The sequence below is a fragment of the Anabrus simplex genome, chromosome 11 (genome assembly GCF_040414725.1).
Source record: "Anabrus simplex isolate iqAnaSimp1 chromosome 11, ASM4041472v1, whole genome shotgun sequence".
Classification (NCBI taxonomy): domain Eukaryota; kingdom Metazoa; phylum Arthropoda; class Insecta; order Orthoptera; family Tettigoniidae; genus Anabrus; species Anabrus simplex.
This window is the reverse complement of record NC_090275.1, coordinates 70175901-70202198: the sequence shown is the minus strand read 5'-3', so window position 1 is coordinate 70202198 and position 26298 is coordinate 70175901. Positions and strand designations below refer to the sequence as shown.

Genomic DNA, 26298 nt, shown 5'->3' with positions numbered 1-26298 from the left:
TAAATACAGTAATTACATTAAACTGTACTGGAAATATTGTGGATCACAGAGGTGTAAGAAGGTGCTGGGGTGAATGGGGCAGACGAGAGCACTAAATTTTGAAATTTAATTTCCTTTCTTCCTTCCTTCCTCTTTTCTTATATTTAAAATTTGGTAAATAGAAGATCTGAATAAACAATAACAATATAATAATGAGCTTGTCGGTTTCAACAACAGTGACTTAAAGTCCAAATATCATGTACGAAGCTAGAGAGAATTATCAACATGGTAATATAAGAGGGATGAGCATTATAGCTTTGAGACAGGTACACTATCTTATAAAAGCAAGTTTGCTCCACTAACTTCCCTAGCCTGGGAGTCTCAGCTCCAAAATTAATACAGTCCAGCCTCTCAGAGGCATACATTTCTTACAGCGCACAAGGTTATACAACGACAATCTTCAAATGAGGTATTTACAGCACTTCTGCGCAATAGTTTTTCATTTTCCTTTCCAGAAACATAAACAGGAGCAATGAGTGCCCATGTTAAATGGCTATATAATGTAAAAGGAAAAGGTTGATAATGATCGGTCAAAAACAAAATGCGGGGAGATGAGAAACCTGCACTCCTTCTTGAAAACTCTTAAAACCCAAAGTGGGCTTATGGAGAAAGATACAGAGGCTAAGCCTATTCTGTGCTGGGGTGACTAAATGAGAAACATTAAATACCAAAAAAAGTGTTAAGAATTTTAGACGATAAGAAAATTTATTCACTCATGCCAAGCTGAATGGTAATCAACAGAGGAAAATCACTCTTTGTTCCCTTACATTATGTATTTCCCATTTGGAAATACAACATAGTCCTTAGACTGACTGAAAATTTTACATTTAAACCACCAGGTTTAGAAATTTATATAAAAGAGCTTTGAAACCTTCCCCTCAAGTTATCACATGTTAAAAAAATTCTTCCTCTACCTCGAGTTGCTGGGCCTTCTGAATGCCGACCTGCAGCCCCTGTCCCCTTAGTACATGCCGCACACAATAAACTGGAGATGAAGATGACAATACGGCTTTAAAGCGCCCAGCTTTTATAGTATCTCGAGGGGAAGTTTCCAGAACTCTTTACAGGTAGGCTGGATGCCTGTGCACACCCCCATTTTAATTGGCTAGAGAAAATATTCACAAAATTTCTAATAGGTTGATAGATACAGGAGATTGAGGGGGCAGAAGTGTTGAAAACCTTGATACAAGAACAAAACAATCTTCAAAATGAAGGTTAGCTACCTCTGAAAATTAACTTTCCCTTAAGAAATAATTGTCCTTAATCCTGCCAGAGGGGTCACTTAGGCCGATGGTAGAGACATCTAATAGTTAAAAATCCAAGTATCTTGCACAACATTAGTTAAAATTCAGTTACATAGATGGCCGTACAGAAGGCGCAAGGTTTAACTGGGCGGAGAAGGTGTACCACCGATACATAAACAATTATAGTGGTACTCATGGGAATGCAGTACGTTTAAAAATATTATCAAAATGAGGTAACATATCATAGGTCCCTTTTGTTTTAAGGACTTCCTTCATACTCATTTATGTCCACGGTTTTTATTGTAATTTACGCTTAACCACAACAGCCAAGCAGGGTAACGCTCGTGTTCCAATTTCATGGCATGTTCGTATATCACTGTACGACGATTCTCCTCATATCCTTTTTGAACTACCCTACAGGCAGCTGATTGTAATGTTGGCCTTGCACTCCAATATGGATGAAGTGGCGCTATTCACACTCTATGATTATTAATGCTCTAAGCTTTTGGCTAATGGTCTTTAATTTTGCATCAGTGATTCTATAATGCGTATTTTCAATATTCTTCGTCATTCGACAGCCACGCACCGTGCTTATATGACCACCGAAAACATGGCGGACGTTCATTCAATTAGCTTCAGCCAGGCAGTGCTTCCGCCTCTCTATGTTAGTCTAGCTCATTGATCTGACTGTAAGAGCAATTATGCCTCATCAATTAAAGTACAAGACTATGTGAGGACTTTTAAATTTTCTAAAGATGTAGCACGCCAGGAAGAATGGATTTGCGCTATTCCATGAATGGGAACCACATAATTGATCGATTGTTTGCCTGAATCATTTTCATGATTCAGACTTTCTTGCTATACAAAAACACTTAAGATAGGGTGGTACTTCAATACTCCTTTTGCATGTTGGAATAATAGAAAAATAATGTTTTACGATACGTACCTGATGTGGCAGAAAGGAGATATCCTGCCTCGATGCTTGCCAGGGACCGATCTGGCTGCCCGAAGAAGTGTTTTTACTTAAATGTATATAGAAAAATTAAAACTAAGGCAGCCTACAACCAGAAACAGCCATCATTTTCTTTGTTCCTGTTGGCCAGCTGTGATGAAGGCAATGTTCATATTCTCTCAGATAGAGCTTGCATGATGTGTGACCACATGTTTACCACATTCAGTGAAATCTCACTTTGTAATTTTTGTCACTTTTTAGCTGTAACATAACCATACTTTTTCTCACTTTGTAATCTTTGTCGCATTTTACCTGTACTCCAGGGGATGCCACAGTCCTGTTGATTGCTTTGTGGGCCAAATCTATTTAGCTTGCCCCCAGCTCAATGGTCTGCAGCTTGGATTGGAAAGAAGCTTGCTGGAGACTCTAGAAGTGAAGGGATTGCAATGGTATGGTCACATGAAGAGGATGCATCCCCATAGGACTCCTCAAGCATACTTTGACAGCAGTGTTCCTGGGAAGAGACCAAGAAGAAGACTTTGTGATGTTTGGGAGAAGCAGATTTTCAAGGACCTTTGAAATTAGGGATGTAAACTAGCATCAGATATATGAACAACATCTGTAGATGGTCAGGTTAAATTGGAGGAAGCTTGTACACAAACGCACCTGGCTTGATGATGATGATGATGATGATGATGATGATGATGATGGTGATGATAAAAATGTCACTTCCATAAATGTAATGTAAACTGACAGCTGAGTGGGAGTAGCAGTGGTGTTCCCATAGCTAAATACACTTTTATTGTAGGAACATACTCATATGATATAAGTTTGAATCCTCAAAAGCTTACTGTCATCAAAGAACCAAGGAAAACAAAGATGTGAATTTTTATTCACTTTTCACACCTAGATACCCTGTGCAATAAACTGTTTTGGTCCTCAGATATGACTCTTTCTCCTTACAGACATGTGGAGTGACAGGTCGGAGATACACTTACGCCGAAGCTCGTGACGTTGCTCATCGATTCGGAGCAGCACTCCTGAACCAAGGCTTCAAAAAGGGTGACTTGGTAGCTTTATGTCTTCCGAATGTACCAGAGTATCCTCTTATCTTCCTGGGGACTTTGGAAGCTGGCTTATCACTCACAGCCATCAACACTCACTACTCTGAAGGTATTGCATTCTTCTCATAAGCACAACAGTCATATAATTTCAGAGTAAGGTACCGTAACTGAATTAATGTAACAAACACTTCTTTAGTAACATTTTCTTGTAATTATTATGTTTCACAAAATGCAGTTTTTTAACCTGTAATTTGCTTTGTGAATTGAAATTGTAAAGTTAGATTCTGATGCTTGATGATGCTTGTTGTTTCAAGGGGCCTAACATCGAAGGTCATCGGCCCAAATTAGATTCTAGTAAGCGATATACATCACAGTTTGGCAACATTAGAACCCCAGTACTCTCAAGGCACTGGAAAGTACTGTGGGTGGGGGCGGTAGAATAACACTCATGGTATTCAAGGCAACTGAAAGGGGCCTCAGAGGCTCTGAACTTTGTAGCGTGGGCTGGCGACCACGGGGCTTTAGCTGAGTTCTGGCATTGCTTCCACTTACTTGTGCCAGGCTCCTCACTATCCTATTTGACCTCCCTTGGTCAACTCTTGTTCTTTTTAGACCCCAACGGTATTACATATGGAGGCCTAGGGAGTCTTTCATTTTCATGCCCTTTGTGGCCCTTGTCTTCCTTTAGCTGATACCTTCATTTTTCGAAGTGTTGGAACCCTTCCATTTTTTCTCTCTGATTACTGTTATATAGAGGATGGTTGCCTGGTTGTACTTCCTCTTAAAACTATAATCACCACCACCACCACCACCACCACCACCACCACCACCACCACCACCACCACCACTACGACATGCACTTGTTTGTTTACTTGCAGTTTGTTTTCGTCAGTGGTTGAAATTTAGATAATCGTGTACTACAACTTTGTGAGTTTGCATGTAGTTGATAATGGAACCAGAATATACATGTGACAACAAAGGGGTTAAGAAATTTTCATTCTCCTATTTAAATAAATATTTTTTTAATTAATTGGTCCTCAAAATAATGGAAACATGAGTGTGAAATGCATGCTTTGTTTGGAAGCAATCATTTTGAAAGTTCCAAGGTATCAATCATGCTTAGTCTTATTTAGTAATGATAGCCACTTGAGTTCTCTATGATAAATAAGTAAATAAATAGGTAGATAGATGATGATGAGAATTATAATTAAAATACTCAGAGGCAGAGGTGGGAAGTAATTGAATTCCTTGTAACGATTACTTTTTTCAAAGTAAATTTTTACTCATAATCGTTAGTTTTGATAAAATGTAATTTTTACTCAAATTTACTTTTGAAAAATTGTAATTGTTACATTCTAGTAATTGATATACATTGTTTCAAAAGCTTGGCAACTTAGGAGCCCAGCATTTGCAAGGTGTTGCGCCAAGGGTATAATTCCAGGATACGATGAGCACTCGTTCATTTACCTGCAGGTTGTTGTTGTTACTGGTTGTGTTTTCGATAATTGTGTACTCCATGATGAAGATGGTGATGGTATTGGTAGTGTTGGTGGTGGTGATTATTGTTTTATGAGGAAGTACAACTGGGCAGCCATCCACTATTAACTCTAATCAGAAGGTCCGACATTTCGAAATGTGAAGGTGTCAGCAAAAGAAAGGAAAGGGCCTCGAATACCTAATACCGTCAAGGTCAAGAAAGGACGATAGTTGACCAGGGGAGGTCAGATATGAAAAATGAAACCAAGGATACTGGCACAAGTAAGTGGAAGCAATGCCAGACTCAGTAATTAGTAATCATAATTGAGTAAATTTGTTTTCAGGTAACTGTAATTGAGCCTAATTATTATTTTTAGTTTGTACTTTTCCCATCACTGTTCACACATATCTCTAATTCAACTGAGTTACTTTTATTTTGTCCTATTTTCATCACTGTATCTTCTTAATTCTGAATCTGAACACTTGTTGGCAGCAATTCATCTCCTCTATTCCTCTGTTCTCTGTTAGTCTCACCGGGCTGAGTGGTTCAGACAGTTGAGGTGCTGGCTTTCTGACCCCAACTTGGCAGGTTCGATCCTGGCTGAGTCCGGTGGCATTTGAAGGTGCACATTGCGTCAGCCTCGTGTTGGTAGATTTACTGGCACATAAAAGAACTCCTGCAGGACAAAATTCCAGCACCTCTGCATCTCCAAAAATCGTTAAAAAGTAGTTAGTGAGACATAAAAACAAAAACATGATTACTGTTAGTCTCTTCATTTTCTCATATGAGCTCCTACATGTTCTCTTATCTGTCTACAGTAGAGTATTGAAATCTAGAGTTTCTCTTCCTCTCTTGAATAATTCCTTCCATTACATTAACTACAAAACTACTGTATCTATAGAGATGGCCAGTTAAAATTGGTCTCTCTTTTTTTCCTTGCTGTTGTTAGTAGAGATCTTTCTTCACCTATTCTTCTGGTCTTTATTCACTCATTATTCCCTTTATTGATAGTCTCACTATGCTGCGCAACACAGTGTTCCACTTTTAAAAGGATTAGCACGTTTTATGTCAACCAAATAAGTTTTTAGACCAGAGGATTTTTCTACCTCAACATGTTTTTAATATGTCAATCATGATCATTGCATCAAAAAATAAAAAATAAGGTTCCACACACTTCATTAGTGTTTTTATTTGTTTGCATAAATGTAATAATTGAGCTTCTACTGAGGATGGCCCTTAGATAGGCTGAAACATGTATAGATATTGTCCCATCTAATATAGATGGCTTTTTGTATTGAAAAAGAGGATTATATAAGACTTTTTTTATTTGTAAAGTATGTTATCCAAGATGACCCCTAATACCAATTAGTCTGGATAATCAAGCTCCTACCGGGGGAGTTGGCCGTACGGTTAGGGGCACGTGGCTGTGAGCTTGCATCCGGGAGATAGTAGGTTCGAATCCCACTGTTGGCAGCCCTGAAGATGGTTTTCCGTGGTTTCCCGTTTTCACACCAGACAAATGCTGGGACTGTACCTTAATTAAGGCCATGGCTGCTTCCTTCCCACTCCTAGCCCTTTCCTATCCAATCGTCACCATAAGACCTGTCTGTGTTGGTGTGACGTAAAGCCACTAGCAGAAAAAATATCAAGCTCCTACAGTATTTATATTCCTTGCTATTTGTATAACTCATTCCACGTGGTTTTAAGAGAAAAGAATATTGTGCTATGTATCCTTTTGTGCTAAGATTACAAGACATTTATGCTTTCAGCATATTTGGAAAAGGATTATAACAGTATCACATTTATCTCTTAGATTAGTGGCAGATGGCCTTGACATTAATCTTTTAATCTTAAATTCAATCAGTGCTGGATAAGAAAACCTTATTCATTCTCTTGTGGATTTTGGTTTAGTAGTATTTACTAAGAATACACGTATCATGTATGTTATCAATTTAATGTGTATGTGTGGTGGGACAAGATAGAAACCTTTAGAAGAACACAAGAAAAAGGAATAAACATAAAAGATAAATGCAGATGGTAAAAGACTAGGAACACAGGACAGACACAAGACGTGAAAAGTATCCAAATGGTATAACATAAGTCTTGGAAAGGAATGATAAGTGCCAAATCAAGTCATATACAGAGGAAGCTTCCCTTTCGCAATATTTATCTGACTTTTATCTTATCCTACACCTTCCACATCAAGGCTGACTGTCAAGATGAGTTTGATGCTTGCCTTCCTAATGGCTGTCAGTAATAATAATAATATGGCCTCTGCTAACAATTTAATTTACCGGCAATTTAATTTGAACCCATCTGGCTGCCAGCTTGTTGGTTTTGACATTCCTATTCACTCTAGGCCTACTAGGTGACAGCGTAAACGGAATCTCTCTCGAGCATCTGTGAGTGAATTTTTAATGAGTGTTTTTTTTTCAAGTAAATGCCTAATGGGTCTCCAGAGATCTCTTACTGCTGACATCGAATGTTGAGTGGACTTTCTTCTGCCCTGCAAAAATCTTACTGCATCAGCTGGGTTTAAACGTGCTATCTTGGGATCCGGAGGCTGACATTCTACCACTCATCCACAGGGGCAGCTTTGAGTGTCAATGATGAAGCTGGAACACTGAAATGAGGACATTCTGGTTTGAGAAGAAATGGATGAAGGAGTAGGATTTATGAAGAGAGCTGATGTTTGAAAACTGCAGTGTATGAAGATTGTCCTTGTCCTTTTGTGTGTCTATCAAGGCAGTAAAGGCATGCCTGATTCACCTACAAGGACGTGGATTCAGTTCCCTGCCAGGAAGCATTTGGGAGATAATGGTGAAGATAGTTTTCCATGGTTTTTCATTTTGACAGCAGGCATATGCTGGGGCTGTACCATAATTAAGGCCATGGTTGCATCCTTCCACCTCCTAGCCTAACCCCTTCCTGTCCCATTGTCACCGCAAGAAGACCTGTCAGTGCAATGTAAAGCAAATCGGAAAAAAAAAAAAAAAAACCCTGAAAATTTTAAGAAACTAGATTTTCCCATGTGGAAGGGCACTTAGCCCCAAGGTTTATTCAACCTGCACCAAAGATGAATACAGGCATAGAGCTGACCGCTCTATCCCACTTAGTACTGAGGTTGCAGGTTGTGGAAGTTTTTAGTTTTCCACTCCTCTAAGGGCCTTCATGGCTGGTGCAGAGATGACTGCTATGCTTATTTCTCCTTATTTCTTCTTTCTGCTGCTTCCTCTTCAGACATTGACCTATTTATTCTTATTCCTATATCTTTCCTTATTTATCACAGGTTTTATTCATTATCTTTCATTTATAAACTTGTGTTTATGTTCAGTGCCAAGGGAAAATACAGGTGGCTGTTTTCTTTCTTCCAATGCCACTTTCCGACATTATGTGGGAATCAGCACAGCGCCCAGACTCAGTTTAGATCTTGGCTGGGGTTTAAAACCACATGCCATGCATTGGTCCTACTGAAAATCCCACTCATTGTCACTAAAGGTAAAACATAAATGTAAGGAATACAAATTAAAAATTAGCATACTGTGCGAGTTGGCTGTGCGGTTAGGGGCGCGCAGCTGTGAGTTTTCATTTGAGAGATAAAGTGTTCGAATCTCACTGTTGGCAGCCCTGAAAATGTTTTTCCCGTGGCTTCCTATTTTCACACTAACTAATTGCTGGGGCTGTACCTTAAATTTATTTTTTACAATTTGTTTTATGTCGCACCGACGCAGATAGGTCTTATGGCGACGATGGGATAGGAAAGGCCTAGGAGTGGGAAGGAAACAGCCATGGCCTTGATTAAGATACAACCCCAGCATTTGCCTGGTGTGAAAATGGGAAACCACAGAAAACCATATTGGCTGCCGGCAGTGGGGTTCAAACCCAGATGCAATGTACCTAATTTAGACCATTGGTGCTTCCTTCCCACTCCTGGCTCTTTCTTGTCCCATTGTCACCATAAGACCTATATATGTTGGTGTGACGTAAAGCCAGTTGTACATAGAAAACAAAAAACTAGCATTTACCCATTGCTTCGTTGTACTTGCGCTCTTTGTTAATGGGGTGCAATTATATTTACATTTTCTATCACTATCAGCCATATTCAATTGTTTTTGCGATGTGACCTCTTCAAGTTCGAAGCAAGGTAGGTTTTCATGAGGTCTCTCCATCTGGGACGGTCTTGAGCGATGTTCTGCCAATTGATCCCAGTAATCTTCCAGATGTCTTTATCCCATCTGTCCAGTGGTCTTCCCTTAGGTCTCAGATGATCTTTCGGACTCCAGTATATCATTTCTATTTTTTGGCAAATGTTTGTTTGTTTGTTTGTTTGTTTGTTTGTATTTTCTTCATAACTCTAAATATTTTACAAAAAATTGCACTCTTATGTGTAAAAGGAGCATATCAAATTATTTTGCTTCCCTCATATCCAGTGTACAGTCTGAGAAGTTGTAGTAAAAGGCACGCTTCAATAATGTAAAATCCTCCAAGATCCTCAGAAAATGTACTGTTATACAATATAGTTAAGATTACAGTAAAGTTCCACCTTACAAATGTAAGTTCTACAAGATGTTGTCTACAACATTTATTTATTTATTTATTTATTTATTTATTTATTTATTTATTTATTTATTTATGGGAGTCTTAACTTTACTGGAATCTTAACTTTGTGATCTCAGTTCAATATGGAACCATAATGAAGTTTATATCTTTGAATATTATACAGTAAGCAATAGAGTTAATCACTAACATAGTATATGGCAAAAGAAAAAGTAGAACAATGCTCTGAACATGAAACAGTACTGAAAATATCTCCAGAAACCTGCCACTGCAACAGCAATGGATATAACCCACACTGCAAGGGAGTCACTTGCCCTTCTGCATTAACGGAGATCGTTTAGTTGCCTGTGGAATGGAATTCCCATACCCTTCTCATTCCCCAGATCTTTCACTTCCAGGTAGCTGCATTATGCGGCCTACTGAAAAAATCTGACAAGGTCAATATTTTCTCATATTTCTCTCAGCTGTATGCTCAAAGGCCTGTCACATGTGTCACTTCCTCCATTCAACGTCAATAATTTCATTATATGGTCTGTATTGAATTGAGATTCACAAAGTAATGAGATATATAAGGATCCACCTATTCAATACTAAATTATGTGAGAGATTCTTAAATCACCACATCGGTACTGGTTTCAGCATAGTGATTGCCATCATCAGCCATAGGGAGTTTACTAAAACATATAAAGTGACATTGATATGTTAGACCTTATAGTTAAAATATGCTAAATAACTTGAAATTGATATCCATATAATGGATGAATAATGTAATTTACAAGTGTATGACTTGACAGTGACTCAGAAGAGGAATTGGGAGAGAGAATACAAAGCTGGAATGAAATACCGTATGGTTTAAACATCAGCAAGACCAAGACGGTGGTGATGAAAGTGTATGGGGAAGGAGCAGAACCAATAGTCATGTTAAATGAAGCTCAACTGGACAGTGTTCCAGTTTTCAAATGGGTAGCGTTATCAAATGACAATCTAGCAAAACATGAGGTGAACAATCGAATCAGTAAGGCAACACAATTTTACCACCAGGTAAGACACCTGCTGTGGGATGAGCAAATACCCATGAAAACAAAAATGACATTGTACAAGTCCTATTATACACCAATTCTTACATACAGTCTCGAAACCACAACACTGACCAATAGAGATAATTCCAAACTTCAGGCAGCTGAAATGAAATTTCTATGCACTATGATCCATAAAACCAGGAAAGACAAGATTAGGAATGAGAAAATTAGAGAAGAAGTAGGAATAGATGATTCTCTCCTCAATAAGATTCAGATATCAAGACTGAAGTGGTTTGGTCACATGAAGAGGATGCCAGTAAACAGAATTGCAAGGAAGGAATTTGACAGAAAGGTAGAAGGAAGACAACCCGTGGGAAGGCCACGAAGGAAATGGATAGATTCAGTTAAGAGCGATGTGCTGCTGAGAGGTCATGATTGGGACAAGTTGGTGGAGGAAGAATGGTACAAGGACAGGATGAGATGGAGGAGGCTCATATCCCACACCCGGGAAACTGGAGATGGTTTAGGATGATGATGATGATGATGATGATGGTTTTGGCATAGTGATTGCCATCATCAGCCATAGGGAGTTTACAAAATCATATAAAGTGACATTGACATGTTAGACCTTACAGTTAAAATATACTAAATAACTTGAAATGGATGAATAATCTAATTTACAAGTGTATGAATTGATAGTTTAACTACATTTTACAAGTTTACAACTTGAAAGTCATGTTAATAAAAGAAATTAACAATCTAAAATCCAATATTAAATGTTTTAAAATATTACAATTGCACTTTGTCAGTAAAATATGGTGTATTTTTCGTCTATAATTCACTAGTAGTATGATGTGTACAAGTGACAAAGAGTTCCTTTTTAATTGTTTTTCTTCATTAGAAATTGGCTTGAGTCAGTTTCATATATCTTATCTGGCCTGCCTTGGTCAGCTCTTGTTCTTTCCCATCCCCAACGCAGTTAGGTTCCAAGGCTTAGGGAGTCATTCATTTTCATGCCGTCCATGGCCCTTCCCTTTCTTTTGCCGGTACCTTAATTTTTCAAAGTATCGGACTTCTTCCATCTTATAGAGGATGGTTGCCCAGTTGTACTTCCTCTTTAAGTAATAATCACAATCTCCACCACTGTTCTGTTTACTGCACAGCTCTTGTTTTTGTTTTTAGAGAGATAATTACTGTATCTTCTAATTTACTTGGAAGTGTATATTGCCCCTGAAGGACGTGGGACCAATTGTTTTTCTTCACACTCGTTACAGCTTTCAGAAGTTTTTCTCATTTAATGTGCTGCTGTACAACAAATTTCCTTTCCGCACTAACTATAACACTGCACAATTTACAAAATAAGACATGGCCATCTGTCATAAATACACTGATTGACAGAGCAAATGCAACACCAAGAAGGAGTGGTTCGAAAGGGATGAAAGTTGGGGAAAAAACAGAGACGGCACGGACGAATAATTGATGTTATTTCAAACCGATATGCAGGTTACACAATGCGCACGGCATCGACTCAGTAGGATGTAGGACCAGCGCGAGCGGCGATGCACGCAGAAACACGTCGAGGTACAGAGTCAATAAGAGTGCGGATGGTGTCCTGAGGGATGGTTCTCCATTCTCTGTCAACCATTTGCCACAGTTGGTCGTCCGTATAAGGCTGGGGCAGAGTTTGCAAACGGCGTCCAATGAGATCCCACACGTGTTCGATTGGTGAGAGATCCGGAGAGTACGCTGGCCACGGAAGCATCTGTACACCTCGTAGAGCCTGTTGGGAGATGCGAGCAGTGTGTGGGCGGGCATTATCCTGCTGAAACAGAGCATTGGGAAGCCCCTGAAGGTACGGGAGTGCCACCGGCCGCAGCACATGCTGCACGTAGCGGTGGGCATTTAACGTGGCTTGAATACGCACTAGAGGTGACGTGGAATCATACGCAATAGCGCCCCAAACCATGATGCCGCGTTGTCTAGCGGTAGGGCACTCCACAGTTACTGCCGGATTTGACGTTTCTCCACGCCGATGCCACACTCGTCTGCGGTGACTATCACTGACAGAACAGAAGCGTGACTCATCGGAGAACACAACGTTCCGCCATTCCCTCATCCAAGTCGCTCTAGCCCGGCACCATGCCAGGCGTGCACGTCTATGCTGTGGAGTCAATGGTAGTCTTCTGAGCGGACGCCGGGAGTGCAGGCCTCCTTCAACCAATCGACGGGAAATTGTTCTGGTCGATATTGGAACAGCCAGGGTGTCTTGCACATGCTGAAGAATGGCGGTTGACGTGGCGTGCGGGGCTGCCACCGCTTGGCGGCGGATGCACCGATCCTCGCGTGCTGACGTCACTCGGGCTGCGCCTGGACCCCTCGCACGTGCCACATGTCCCTGCGCCAACCATCTTCGCCACAGGTGCTGCACCGTGGACACATCCCTATGGGTATCGGCTGCGATTTGACGAAGCAACCAACCTGCCCTTCTCAGCCCGATCACCATACCCCTCGTAAAGTCGTCTGTCTGCTGGAAATGCCTCCGTTGATGGCGGCCTGGCATTCTTAGCTATACACGTGTCCTGTGGCACACAACAACATGTTCTACAATGACTGTCGATGAGAAATCACGGTACGAAGTGGGCCATTCGCCAACGCCGTGTCCCATTTATTGTTCGCTACGTGCGCAGCACAGCGGCGCATTTCACATCATGAGCATACCTCAGTGACGTCAGTCTACCCTGCAATTGGCATAAAGTTCTGACCACTCCTTCTTGGTGTTGCATTTGCTCTGTCAGTCAGTGTAAGTCTTTTCCAAATTCATTCACTAGCTGATTTAAAAATACAGTTTGTGGTGGTTTCACTTTTGGCATCATTCTTGAAGAGAACTACAGTACACACTAGGGAGGATAAAATTCTGAACTGAAGCAGAAAGTTAGCTGTTGTTTCCAATCTCTTCTCCTTTTCATTTATTCTTGGCCTTGAGGTACCAGGGGGTGAGTAACTGGCTGTAGGCACGGTTGTGAAGGCTGGTGCATTCCTTGTGCTTGAGACATGTTTGGAAATACTTTCTCCTAATTATCAGAGTTCTCTATTGTGTTCCAGCACATATCTCGGAAACACAAGTCTCATAGGTTTTATTTTGGTGAGTGTAATCAATCCTTGGATTGTTCCGATACAGTTTTCCGAACTGTCTCACCTTAATCTTTCCCACCTCTCTATTTCAGTTAATATACATACTAAACTTTCCCACTATAAATGTCCTGTCCCTTAAGATTCAACCTGCCAGTTTCTCGGAGTGAACCAGGCTCTCCTGGCTCACCTAGGTCATCACGCATATCACTGCCAGACTTTTGATGAAATACCGTGAACCTTATCAATCAGTCTATCAATACTGATCTGCATTTAGGGCAGTTGTCCAGGTGGTAGATTCCCTATCTGTTGTTTTCCTAGCCTTTTCTTAAATGATTTCAAAGAAATTGGAAATTTATTGAACATCTCCCTTGGTAAGTTTCTCCAATCCCTAACACTCCCCTTCCTATAAACGAGTATTTGCTCCAATTTGTCCTCTTGAATTCCAACTTTATCTTCATATTGTGCTCTTTCCTACTTTTAAAGATGCCACTAAAACTTATTCGTCTACTAATGTCATTCCACGCCATTTCTCCGCTGACAGGTCCGAACATACCACTTAGTCGAGCAGCTCGTCTTCTTTCTCCCAGTTCTTCCCAGCGTAAACTCTGCAACATTTTTGTAACGCTACTCTTTTGTCGGAAATCACCCAGAACAAATCGAGCTGCTTTTCTTTGGATTTTTTTCCAGTTCTTGAATTAAGCAATCCTGCTGAGGGTTCCATACACTGGAACCATACTCTAGTTGGGGTCTTACCAGAGAATTATATGCCCTCTTCTTTACATCCTTGCTACAACCCCTAAATATCCTCATAACCATGTGCAGAGATCTGTACCCTTTATTTACAATCCCATTCATGTGATTACCCCAATGAAGATCTTTCCTTACATTAACAGCTAGATACTTACAATGATCCCCAAAAGGAACTTTCACCCCATCAACGCAGTAGTTAAAAGAGAGAGGACTTTTCCTATTTGTGAAACTCACAACCTAACTTTTAACCCCGTTTATCAACATACCATTGCCTGCTGTCCATCTCACAACATTATCGAGGTCACGTTGCAATTGCTCACAATCTTGTAACTTATTTATTACTCTGTATCGAATAACAACATCTGCAAAAAGCCTTACCTCTGATTCCACATCTTCACTCCTATCATTTATATATATAAGAAAACATAAAGGTCCAGTAATACTGCCTTGAGGAATTCGCCTCTTAATTATTACAGGGTCAGATAAAGCTTTGCCTACTCTAATTCTCTGAGATCTATTTTCTAGAAATATAGCAACCCATTCAGTCTCTTTTGTCTAGTCCAATTGCACTCATTTTTGCCAGCAGTCTCCCATGATCCACCCTATCCTGGGCCAATCTTTTTATCACTACATTACAATCGCATCCTACCTAATTCTTATCTTTTTATCATACTGATCCCTTGATCCCCTCAGCCATGTTTATCCCATATACCTCTGAAAATGAATGAAAACCTACATGTTTTCCAGTCAGTGACCGGGTCAGGGATGGGATGAATGAAGCTTCATCTTGCGGCGAGGATAGGAATTGTGCCGGCTGCCAAAGTCTGTCGCATTCCTCTTGGGGCAATGATTAGTGAATGACAGATGAAATGAAATTATATTGGAGAGTGTTGCTGGAATGAAAGATGACAGGGAAAACTGGAGTACTCGGAGAAAAACCTGTCCCACCTCTGCTTTGTCCAGCACAAATCTCACATTGAGTGACGGGGATTTGAACCACGAAACCCAGTGGTGAGAGGACGACGTGCTGCTGCCCGAGCCATAGAGGCTACCCATACTCCTCTCTCTAGGCTAAATGAACATGTCCTGCACATCTCAGAATGTGACCAACCAAACTATCTCTACTTTGAGTTAAATATTGTCAGTTCATTTGCTTCACAACTAACTACTTCTTTGTTCATGGTCCAATTGATGCATTTTGTCTTAAGCATTCTTCTGTAAGGGTGTTTCTCAGCTGGGGGTAAGATGCAGACCCCTGGGGGTATTTGAAGAGGACTGAAAGAGTACAAAAACACATTTGAACCTTACTTTGCATTGCCAGTGTATGACAACATACTAAAATGTGTGTTTGTTGTTTAGTCGATTCCAACTCTTTCTTAGTCCCCAACAACTGCTGGACAGTTTGCTGGGCTATGAAAGATATTTAGCAAATTTTTCCATTTGTAAGAAAAATTTATTTTTTATATTATCACTTGTGGATTTTTATCAGTCTGACAATAAATAATAGATGCTTAAAATGATCTAAAAATTCTTCAAAATATTTGTTTTGGACTTAAACCTTCTTGGAAGATGAAATAATAACTGATCATCTCAAATCGGCAAAAGTGCAAAGGAATGAAGCAAAATACATTGTTATCATTTGTTATATTCTTCTTAAGCCGTCATCTCCAAATGGAGGTAGACGATCCACACGGCCAGCTCCAATCTTGACGTTGCAACCATGCCATGTGGATTTATTGGAATATCTCTCAGGATCTTTAATGCAGTGGTTTCCCGTTGCCTTCTGCATCCTAATGCCGTTGTCCAAACTGGTTCCTCTGCCTTTGGGAACAATTTCTTGTCCCCGGGTCAATAGAGTGCCCTTACCCATACCCGCTCATCCACTCTCAAAGAGACTGGTATAGGGGATCTCCTTATACCGGGAGATAATCGGTCCCTTCATTTGTTAGCCGCAATATTTTATATGCAGTCGTTGCCCCCTCTCTACCGCGGGGAGGTGAATGTCAGGATTTCACCGTCATTGAAACAAGGACCAAATGGCATTTCCTTGTTTCTATACTACCGAGCAATGTTCTAATGCAAAGAGGGAAAAAAGGATTTAAACTACATCTGCCCCTAATATCATATCATACCCTTCTCTATCCTTCTTTTCAAACTGATACCTATAATTTTCTTAACTGTTCATTTTTATTTACTTTATAAACCACTTTATAGTATACATTATTTTCACATTGTCTTAGTATGCATTATTTTCACATTGTCTAATTCAGATTGCTTTATTTTCTTGCAGAAAAAATCAGTTCGCTGTTGGTGAGCTCTTCTCCGAAAGTGATTGTAACTACACCAGAGCTGATAGTTAAAGTTCGGAAGGCCGCTAAGGATGTTCCCAGCTGTCACACATTCATTACGGTTGCCAACTCAAGCGATGAACATCCGCAAGGTTGTCTGAGCTTTAGTCAATTTGTGGAGCAAAAAACAGGTATATTCTTTACTAGTGTTAAGATTATTGTATATTCTAACAGTATTTGGCAGATGAGGCCATATTTAAAAAAAGTATGTCATCATCATCATGTTCAGCTTCGTGGCTAAATGGTTAGCATGCTTGCCTTTGGTCCCAGGGGCTGTGGGTTTGATTCCCGGCCATGTCGGGGATTTTAACCTTAATTGGTTAATTTCGATGGTTCAGGGGCAGGGTTGTGTGCCATCTTCACCATTACGGTTCATCATAGATAGAGCCCCATTCTCACAGACGCGTAGGTCGCCCATCATCATCATCATCATCATCATCCTTATTCTCCTTCTACCGCTTTTCCCACATCTGTGGGTTTGTGGGTGCAAACTTGTGTCATACATGTGGTTTTTTGGCCCTGTTTTATGGCCAGGTGCCCTTTTTGATGCAAACCCTACGTGGAGGAATGTAATCACCATTGTGTGTTTCTGTTGTGATTGGTAGTGTGGTATGATGTGTGAATATGAAGAGGAGAGTGTTAGGACAAGCACAAACACCCAGTTCCTGAGTCAGAAGAATTAATCAAACGCAATTAAAATCTCTGATCCGGCTGGGAATCGAAACTGGGACCCTCTGAACCAAAGGCCTCAACATTGGCCATTTGGCCAGGGTGTCAGACCATCATCATCATTATTAACATGCTTTTAACCGGATGAGTTGGCCATGTGGTTAGGGGTGTGCAGCTCTGAGCTTGCATCCGGGAGACAGTGGGTTCGAATCCCACTGTTTGTAGCCCTGAAGATGGTTTTCCGTGGTTTTCCATTTTTCACACCAGACACACGCTGGGGCTGTACTTTGATTAAGGCCACGGCCGCTTCCTTCCAACTCCTAGGCCTTCCTATCCTGTCGTCGCCATAAGACCTGTCTGTGTCGGTGCTACGTAAAGCCACTAGCAAAAGAAAAGGAAAAAAAAAAGTGCTTTTAAGTTATATTTCTCTGGGACCTACAGAAATTTACGTATGAATCAGAATTATGCAGAACTGAGTTACATAGAAACCAGCCTCAACTCTACTGCTGGTTTGTTGAGTCATGTACCACCAAGTCTACATTAAATCTGCTTTAGAGAGATTTGTGAACCATCTCCCAGCAATAAAATCACATTTTTCTATGGTACATGATGGTCCCACATTCATTCAAATGCACTTGCTGGGTGCCTGAGGTACTGAAAAACAAGTTCTTTTGGTAGAATTGAGTCTTATTTGCATTTAACTGAAATTTATTACAAGGCTGTGCTCAGCTATGAAGAAATGGCTTGACAATATGTGAAGTCTATAATTGTGAGGTTCTGCAGTTTCTTGAAATTAATTCAAGATAAATAAAATGAGAAAATATCTGAAAAGAGAAAACATCTAATAACAGTTTATACATAAAAAAGTATTATTTGTTTTTTTCAGTCCCTGAGAAAATGTTATATGTAATGAAAATGATTTGTGCAGCAAAAGTGCCTAATATTTTAGTAATATTTAAATTTATATTGACTAAGTTCCCAACAAATAATTTCACAGAAATATTTTTTTCTGTAATGAATATAAAATGGATAAATAGATGAAACAGAAGTGTCATTATTCTGATACAAAAAATTGGGGTGCATTAATTTTGGTTACAGGGATAAGTGCAATAACTGGGCCCGTGTTGTAGCGGTAGCGCTTCTGCTTCTTACCCCAAGGCCTCAGGTAAGGCCATGTCAGGGATTCCTATCTGAACCTGAGTGCTGGTTCGAAGTCCACTCAGCCTGTGTGATTACAATTGAGGAGCTATCTGATGGTGAGGTAGTGACCCCTGTCTAGAAAGCTAAGAATACTGGCTGTGAGGATTTGTTGTGCCAACCGTATAACACCTCGTAATATGTAGGCTTTTGGGCTGAGCATAGTTGCTTGGTAGGCCAAGGCCCTTCAGGTCTGTTGTGGATGGGGTTTGGTTTAGGTTTGTATAAGTGCACTGAGTTTTCTAAGAAAATAGGGTCTGATAAAACCTTGTTGAGCATGACACGCATAAGTGACAAGTACATGCAAGGTGTGTAAAAGGGAGCATTTACTTTACATCTTAAATAATGGATTCAAATGTTTTTAAATAATAATCACTGCTAAAAATTATGTTTTACTTGCACTTATAAATAGATAAGCAAAATATGTCATTCAGTAATTACAGTATTTACGCAAATAATCGCTGCATATTTAAAAAAAAAATTGAGGCACGAAATTGGGGTGCAGGTTTTATTTGCATCAAGGTTGGCAAGATGCTCCTATGCCATATTGAAATGGGAAACATTTCGGACTTTAAATTCAAAACTGCCTTTACATTTTTTAAACATAGTATTTTACAGAGTAATTTAAATTCAAATTTTCTCAGCTTCATGATAGAACGCATCTCCAGAACGTGCAGGGGTATTTTTCCACACTTTCGCTTGCTTTGGTGTGTCTACGGTGTGTTTCATATTAAGTTTGAGTGAAATCTTAATTCATTTGTATTCAGCATTTTATGAAATGTTACAATATCAGGTAGCAGTAGCAGGCAGTGTGCGGAGAAGCAGAATCCCTGAACACTGGTGATGCTGACAGTTGACGAAAAAGCGTGGCTTATAATGCTAATCAATTCATATGCACAATATTTTCAGTGCCAGTGAAACTGCATCTTCTTTTTAATGCCGAGATCAAACGGACTTATGGTTTTAAAGGAGATGGAGTATTCTATGGGAACAAATAAACAAAAACAATATAACGACAAGTACTCTGTTCAATATGGACATTGTGATATGAAGTTTAGATTTCACTTAAAGATAATGGTATAAGAATGATTAATTTTCAGTATATTGAATGTGTGCATATTTTCTCTCTTTTTTTTTTCTTTCTTAAATTATTTATTACAGGTAAACTGTGAATGCTATAAAAAATATTGAAAACAAATTTTGAATTTCATTTGTATGCAAAAATCAAATATATTTTCTTAGTAATAACATTCCCACTTTTAAACAATTCATTTTGTTATCCACTTAGCCCGGAATTACTTAATACCGACTTTTAATAATGAATAGTTTAATGATTGATTTTTTATATCAATTAAATGGAAAGATAACTAGGAACAATTATAGTAAAGTTCATGCCTTAGTCGTTCGTGATTACAGAAACAAACTGATATAAAATTAGTTTGTTCACTTCGCCCGGTCTTCCCCTATTTTATAGAAGTGATAATCTATTTTTATCATCTGACATACGTTCAGATAAAGTTCATATTTGCGTGAAGACCACGTGGAACTAAAGGAGTGATATGAAATGTTTGTTTATGCCTACGTTAGTCAATCAATCAATCAATCAATCAATCAATCAATCAATCAATCAATCAATCAATCAATCAATACTGATCTGCATTTAGGGCAGTCGCCCAGGTGGCAGATTCCCTATCTGTTGCTTTCCTAGCCTTTTCCTAAACGATTTCAAAGAAATTTGAAATTTATTGAACATCTCCCTTGGTAAGTTATTCCAATCCCTAACTCCCCTTCCTATAAATGAATATTTGCCCCAGTTTGTCCTCTTGAATTCCAACTTTATCTTCATATTGTGATCTTTCCTATTTTTATAAACGCCATTCAAAATTATTCGTCTACTAATGTCATTCCACCCCATCTCTCCGCTGACAGCTCGGAACACACCACTTATCTTGATTTATGATTTTCATTTTCCGTATTGACATTTACCAATCGTCATAAAAGGAAAGAAAAATTCCACCTAATCAATGCATTTATTTTCTTGTAAAGTATTACAATCTAGGACCGGTTTCGACAAACTGATATAAAATTAGTTTGTTCACTTTGCCCGGTCTTTGGATGGAAGGAATTTTAGTTCATTTCATTTTATTTTTTTTCAAAATGATCCTTCCTATAATTAGGGTGCAGGGATTATTCGTGTAAATACGGTAAATGGTATAAGCTTAAATATACTTTCTATATCCTTTAAACTGTTACTCTTCTTGTAATTTTTATCAGTAGGTTGACTATTGTGTAGAAAGGTTAAATGTCGATACCTGTGTGCTGATTTCCCTTTTCCTAAATCCAGCAACCCTACTTGGGCGTGAGATGGGAAAGGTTAAAGTCAAAACCCTAGCTGGTAGAGAATCAATTGCACTGGTATGGATATGTCATGAGGAGTTTGGAACAACACAAGGTCCTTGACATCACTACTATAGCATATACCGGGTAAGTTGGCAGTGTTGTTAGGGGCACGCAGCTACAAGCTTGCATCTGGGAGATAATGGGTTCAAACCCCACTGTCGGCAGCCCTGAGGATGGTTTTCTGTGGTTTCCCATTTTTCATGCCGCGTAAGTGCTGGCGCTGTACCTTAATTAAGGACATGGCCGCATCCTCCCCACTCCTAGGCCTTTTCTATCCCACTGTCGCCATAAGACCTATCTCTGTTGGTGCAACGTTAAGCAGAAAAAAAAAAAAAAGCTGTAGCATGTAAAAGATGTAAACCCCCAATCACATGGCCAAGAGTGATTAAAATAGACCTTGAAAATTCCCAAATAGATTCTACTAAAATGGAAGACTGTAAAGTCTGGAGCCTGAGAACAGAAGAGCTGACCCTGAATTAATGAATATAGAAGAAAGAAAGGCTTGGGCAGTGGTGGTTATTAAATGTTAATTTCATTGAAGCGACCATGTGCTGTGACCAAATTGACGTAGGTAAGCGATCCTGAGTTTCAGCTGCTCCTTAGATTGTACTTTATTTTGGTAGTGGGGACCATTCCCATGAAGAACAGTGACTAAGTTATTTAAGTTATTCCTCAGTGCTCTTCATTGACACATTAGCTGCCTGTGTGGATCAGTTGTACAGTGTTAGCCTCCAGATCCTAGATAGTGAGTTCGAGCCTTGCAGAGTTCATTGTATTTTTGAAGGGTAGGGAAAAGTCCATTCAACACTCCATATTGTACAATAACTGCTTGTTAAAGATATCTGGTGACACATTTGATGTTTACCCGAAATTAATTAAAACTTAGCCATGGGTGCCCAAGAGAGATGGTTTACTCTGCCATCTAGTAGGCCTTGAGTAAAACAGAACATTGACATTGAGCAGACAGCTAGATGGCATCAAATTAAAACGCCTGCGCATATTACTATTATTATTATCATCATCTATATATTAAAAGAGTTTACTGAAACAGCTTTGGCAAATCCGTCCGTCCATTCTGCTGGACCGATTTGCTTCATTTCTTATTATCTCCAGAATTACCTGCTGGTAAATCATGGGACATTGATAGGCCTCTAAGTTCAACCAACTTTGAGTAATCATAAAATCAAATCATTAAATGATCACTCCAATAATTGCAGGCGAAGGTTTACCCTAACCCGCAAAACATTCATATTTGGAAGGTTGCAAAGCGACCAACACTTTCATTTTATTCATAGTACCGAGCTCGATAACTGCAGTCGCTTAAGTGCGGCCAGTGTCCAGTATTCGGGAGATAGCGGGTTCGAACCCCACTGTCGGCAGCCCTGAAGAAGGTTTTCTGTGGTTTCCCATTTTCACACCAGGAAAATGCTGGGGCTGTACCTTAATTAAGGCCACGGCTGCTTTCTTCGCACTCCTAGACCCTTCCTGATTCATCGTCGCCATAAGACCTATCTGTGTAGGTGCGACGTAAAGCAATATTTAAAAAATGATCCATGGTAATATGACTGCGTGCAGCTATGTTGATTATTACGTGTCAAGCCTGAGAGTATACACTTCCTCTGATCATGGAAGGTACTCTTTGATTCTTTAAACTTTTTTCAACTTCCAGATATATTCAACAGATGGCAGAGCATTCCATATAATTTAGATGCTGCTAAGAGGAAAAAGTCTACATACAAACAGACCCCACCATGACATACGCCTTTTAGACATTATCTGGGAACACCTATCGAAGGATAACCTAGCTACTCTAAAAAGAGTGAAGGCCATGTGTCTTAAAAGAATTCTCTGCCTGGCAAAAAAAAAACGCTCCTTCTAGACTAACCCATGATCTCACAAGACAACCGTTCTGTATAGAAGGACTGCGATTAAAAATACCATTGCCTTCTACGACACAATACCAAGCAGTACATTAAGAACTGCAGGATAAAATAGCAATTTGTATATGGATAGAGTTTTATCAAATGATGGCATGATAACAAGAGAATGGATGAATTCTGATTACTAACTGCGGCATATAATAACGCACCTCTTATTAAAGGACAGATAAAACAATATGACTACGACAGGTATATCAAGACGAGTTATCTGACCTATTTATAAGGAATGCTGCGGAGCAGCGTGGGTCCTCTAGTTTCTGTTATCTATTTTTAAACATTTTTTAAATTCACACATTCTGTATGGCTAATATTCTAACAACTGCTTATTCAAATTGTCTGTAAAAATTCTTCTTCCTAATAGTTCTTTTCCCTTGACAATGCAAGGTCCACTGCTTTGCCTGTCATTCACCATTTGGTCAGCTCTGGTACCTTTAATGTGATCGAGTTTCATATGTCCTAATGACGAATGCATCTTCCATTCCATAGAGGGCTTCCTTGTGTCTTACTGAGGCTGGTTAGCATTCTGGATCGTGCTGTTCAACAGGTCTAACCATGGATTTACATACAGTACTTTTCCCCTGAGGTGAACAGGAAGATTCTTGTCACAGAGAACTCCGGTGACTTGCAGTTTCAATCACGCTGAGTTTACTTGTGTTCGAGAATCAAGAAGCATTTTTTCATCCAAGCTGATGTAGAAACTGAGGTATTGAAGTAAATTTTCTGTAAATATAATCAGGTAAATTGGCTATGAATAAGTCGTGCCTCTGCGGTGCTAAAACTGATCCTTGAGGAAGCCCATTGCTTTACTCTAACTGCTGGTATTGTTTCCTTTTTTCATATTGATTGATTTTAGATGGGAGATAATGATTATGAGATTCCCCACCCGACCTGCTGGAGTGGAGAATTGCTGCTGCTGCTGCTGCTGCTGCTGCTGATGATGATGATGATGATGATGATGATGATATGATGATATGATGAACAACTGGTTGTCATTGCGGAAGACATAGTTAGTTTTATCTTGTTGCCCAGAGGATAAATGCTGGAATCCCACACTCTATGGAGAAGCATATGTCAGTAATATCCCCAATTTTAATTGAAATATTCCAATTTATAACATTTTTTTTCTTTTATAGGATTCGATTCCGTGAAGTTTCCTGACATTAATCCAAATGACTTAGCAGTAATTCCTTATACTAATGGAACAACTGGTCCAGCAAAAGGAGTGAAACTGTCACATTTCAATCTGGTGGCTAATGTAAGGCAGATCACCCACGAGGCATTCGATCAAGGACGTGATGCTACAGGTATGAACACTAGTAGTATTTACATGCAATGTAATGGAAATAAAAGACAGTAAAACATGAATGCAGACATTTGAGAGGTCTACAGTGCAGGATAGTAAAGAAAGAGGGAGGAAGCAGTTGGGTTTGACTAAGATCAGGCTGATCGTAAAAAATAGAAACAGACATTTATTATACAATAAGTACACAAAGCATACTAGAGGTTCTCAGTACCTAAAACTGGATGGGCTGCACTTTAGTATGATAAAAGATAATAATTTAATGGGAAACAGTTGCCATAACAAATTTTGGACCAATTTAAATATGACCTTTTTTGTTTTATTTTGGGCAAGTGTCATCAATCCTTGGACGGTTCCGATACAGTTCTCCGATCTGTCTCACCTTAATCTGCCCCACCCTTCTTTTCCAGTTAATATTGATACTCAACCTTCCTACTATGGATTTCCTGTTCCTCCAGATTCAACCTGACAATTTCTCGGAATAAACCAGACCAGCTCTCGTGGCTCATCTGGGTCATCATCAGTGGTGTGCACTGAACCCCATCTACCCCAGCGCTGCTGGGGCAAAGAATTTTGTATTTACATTTTCTTACTGTTCCTTATAACACTTTTTATCAAGTTTAAAAACTGTCAAACCAAGTACAGCTGTCTCTACAATCCGCTCGCTGTACAGCAGTTCATCTCTTTCCAGCAAGCTGGATTACTTGGATTACTTTGTTGGAACGAAAGAGAGTTAGTTACCCCAGCAAAATTCAAGTTCCTGTGTTGACGCATGCCCTTGAAACCTTCTTGTCCTGGGGAGGCAGGGTGCGGGCTGTGGACTTCCCTCGAGATTCACAGCGCCTTACGGCGACAGGCCAGCTAGCTTGGGTAAGGTACGTTAGTTGTAATAGTTAACACTCCAAGTGTTCAGCGCCATGCATCAGATTCTGCAAGAAAAATATCAATATGTTAACAGTATAGTCACTTGCACACTATCTTGCCAATAAAAATACAGCTATTTTATGAAATCGACTGAGATAAGCTGAAGAAGTTTAATCGAATGAAAGTATACCTATATATTATACAGTAGAATCTTGATTATACATTCCCGGAAGCTACATTTTCCCGTATTATTCAAATTACTGGTCCCGCGAGCATCCTAATTAAATCACGTTGTAAAAATCCCGCATTATCCGTTCCTGGAAGAAACAATTTCCCAGATCAACCGTCCAGAAATTTCAGTCCCATCAATGCTAAATCCTCGATGACACATTTTTCCAGAAACTGTATCTTACAAAAGGATGGCTACAGCATACTTACGGATCTTGGTGTTGACGTCCCGTCATTGCAGTAATTTGAGGAAGTGCTGTACTGGAAAAGCGATCGGCAGTGAACTTGCATAAGAGATCATCTTAGCATTGCATTTGGATAGTATTATTTAGAAAATCCTCAGGAATCATAAAGCAGAGAGTGCCCACAGCAATTGGGAGGAGACAGAACACATTTTGACAGCTCTATTTGAAGACGGAACGAGTTTTGTCAAATGTTCGTACTTGCAAAACATCTACATTATGTCCAGGGTTAGATGTTTATTTTTTTAATTTTTTCAAGTGTATCGCTGAACAGGTATTCGGCATTTCCCTCGGGGCACTGTATAGTCACTAGGCTTTCAGCCAGGAATTGAAACTGCTCCTTCTTAAGTAACACAAATTTTGTACCAGTATTTTAATATTATCGTATACGATTATGCTATCGAGACCATAACAGATGTTGCACCTTACATACATAAAGCCATAGGATGTTTCGGGATTGCTTATTACCGTTTTCGTCCTAATATAAGACTGGGGATTTCACGTTTTTGTGTTAAATTGGTATAAAAACCGCAGTCGTTTTATTTGCGCACGTTACATTTAAAAACTTTGTTTCATTTCACACTCGTACTGACTTGTACAGTGAGCGCGCTTTCCAGCTGAACTTAAGGTCGCGATTAATCGTAATTTCGGTAGTGTTAATGGTATTTTTTCTCTTTCTAATTTGATTGTGATTAGTGACGGGCAGAATTGAATATAATACATTCAAGATCTTGAGGATTGATACTTACATTCAAAACCACATTCTCGAGTTCAATATAACCTTTAAAATTTGATGTAGGCCTAATTTATGCGGTACAAGATTTCCATAAACTGACTACGAGCAGTATACCGGTGACCAAATTACAATGGAAGATT

The 26298-nt window shown here is 39.5% G+C and overlaps 1 protein-coding gene across 2 annotated transcripts in view; it reads left to right on the top strand.

Moving 5' to 3' along the window:
* The window catches only part of LOC136883249 (uncharacterized), a 129019-nt gene that overhangs the window by 55630 nt on the left and 47091 nt on the right, over window positions 1-26298 (top strand). For both annotated transcript variants that reach the window (XM_067155460.2, XM_067155459.2), the window contains exons 3-5: window positions 3201-3408; window positions 16525-16713; window positions 23922-24092. In XM_067155460.2, the coding sequence (XP_067011561.2) occupies window positions 3201-3408; window positions 16525-16713; window positions 23922-24092 (568 nt within the window). The remainder of the gene's footprint in view (window positions 1-3200; window positions 3409-16524; window positions 16714-23921; window positions 24093-26298) is intronic.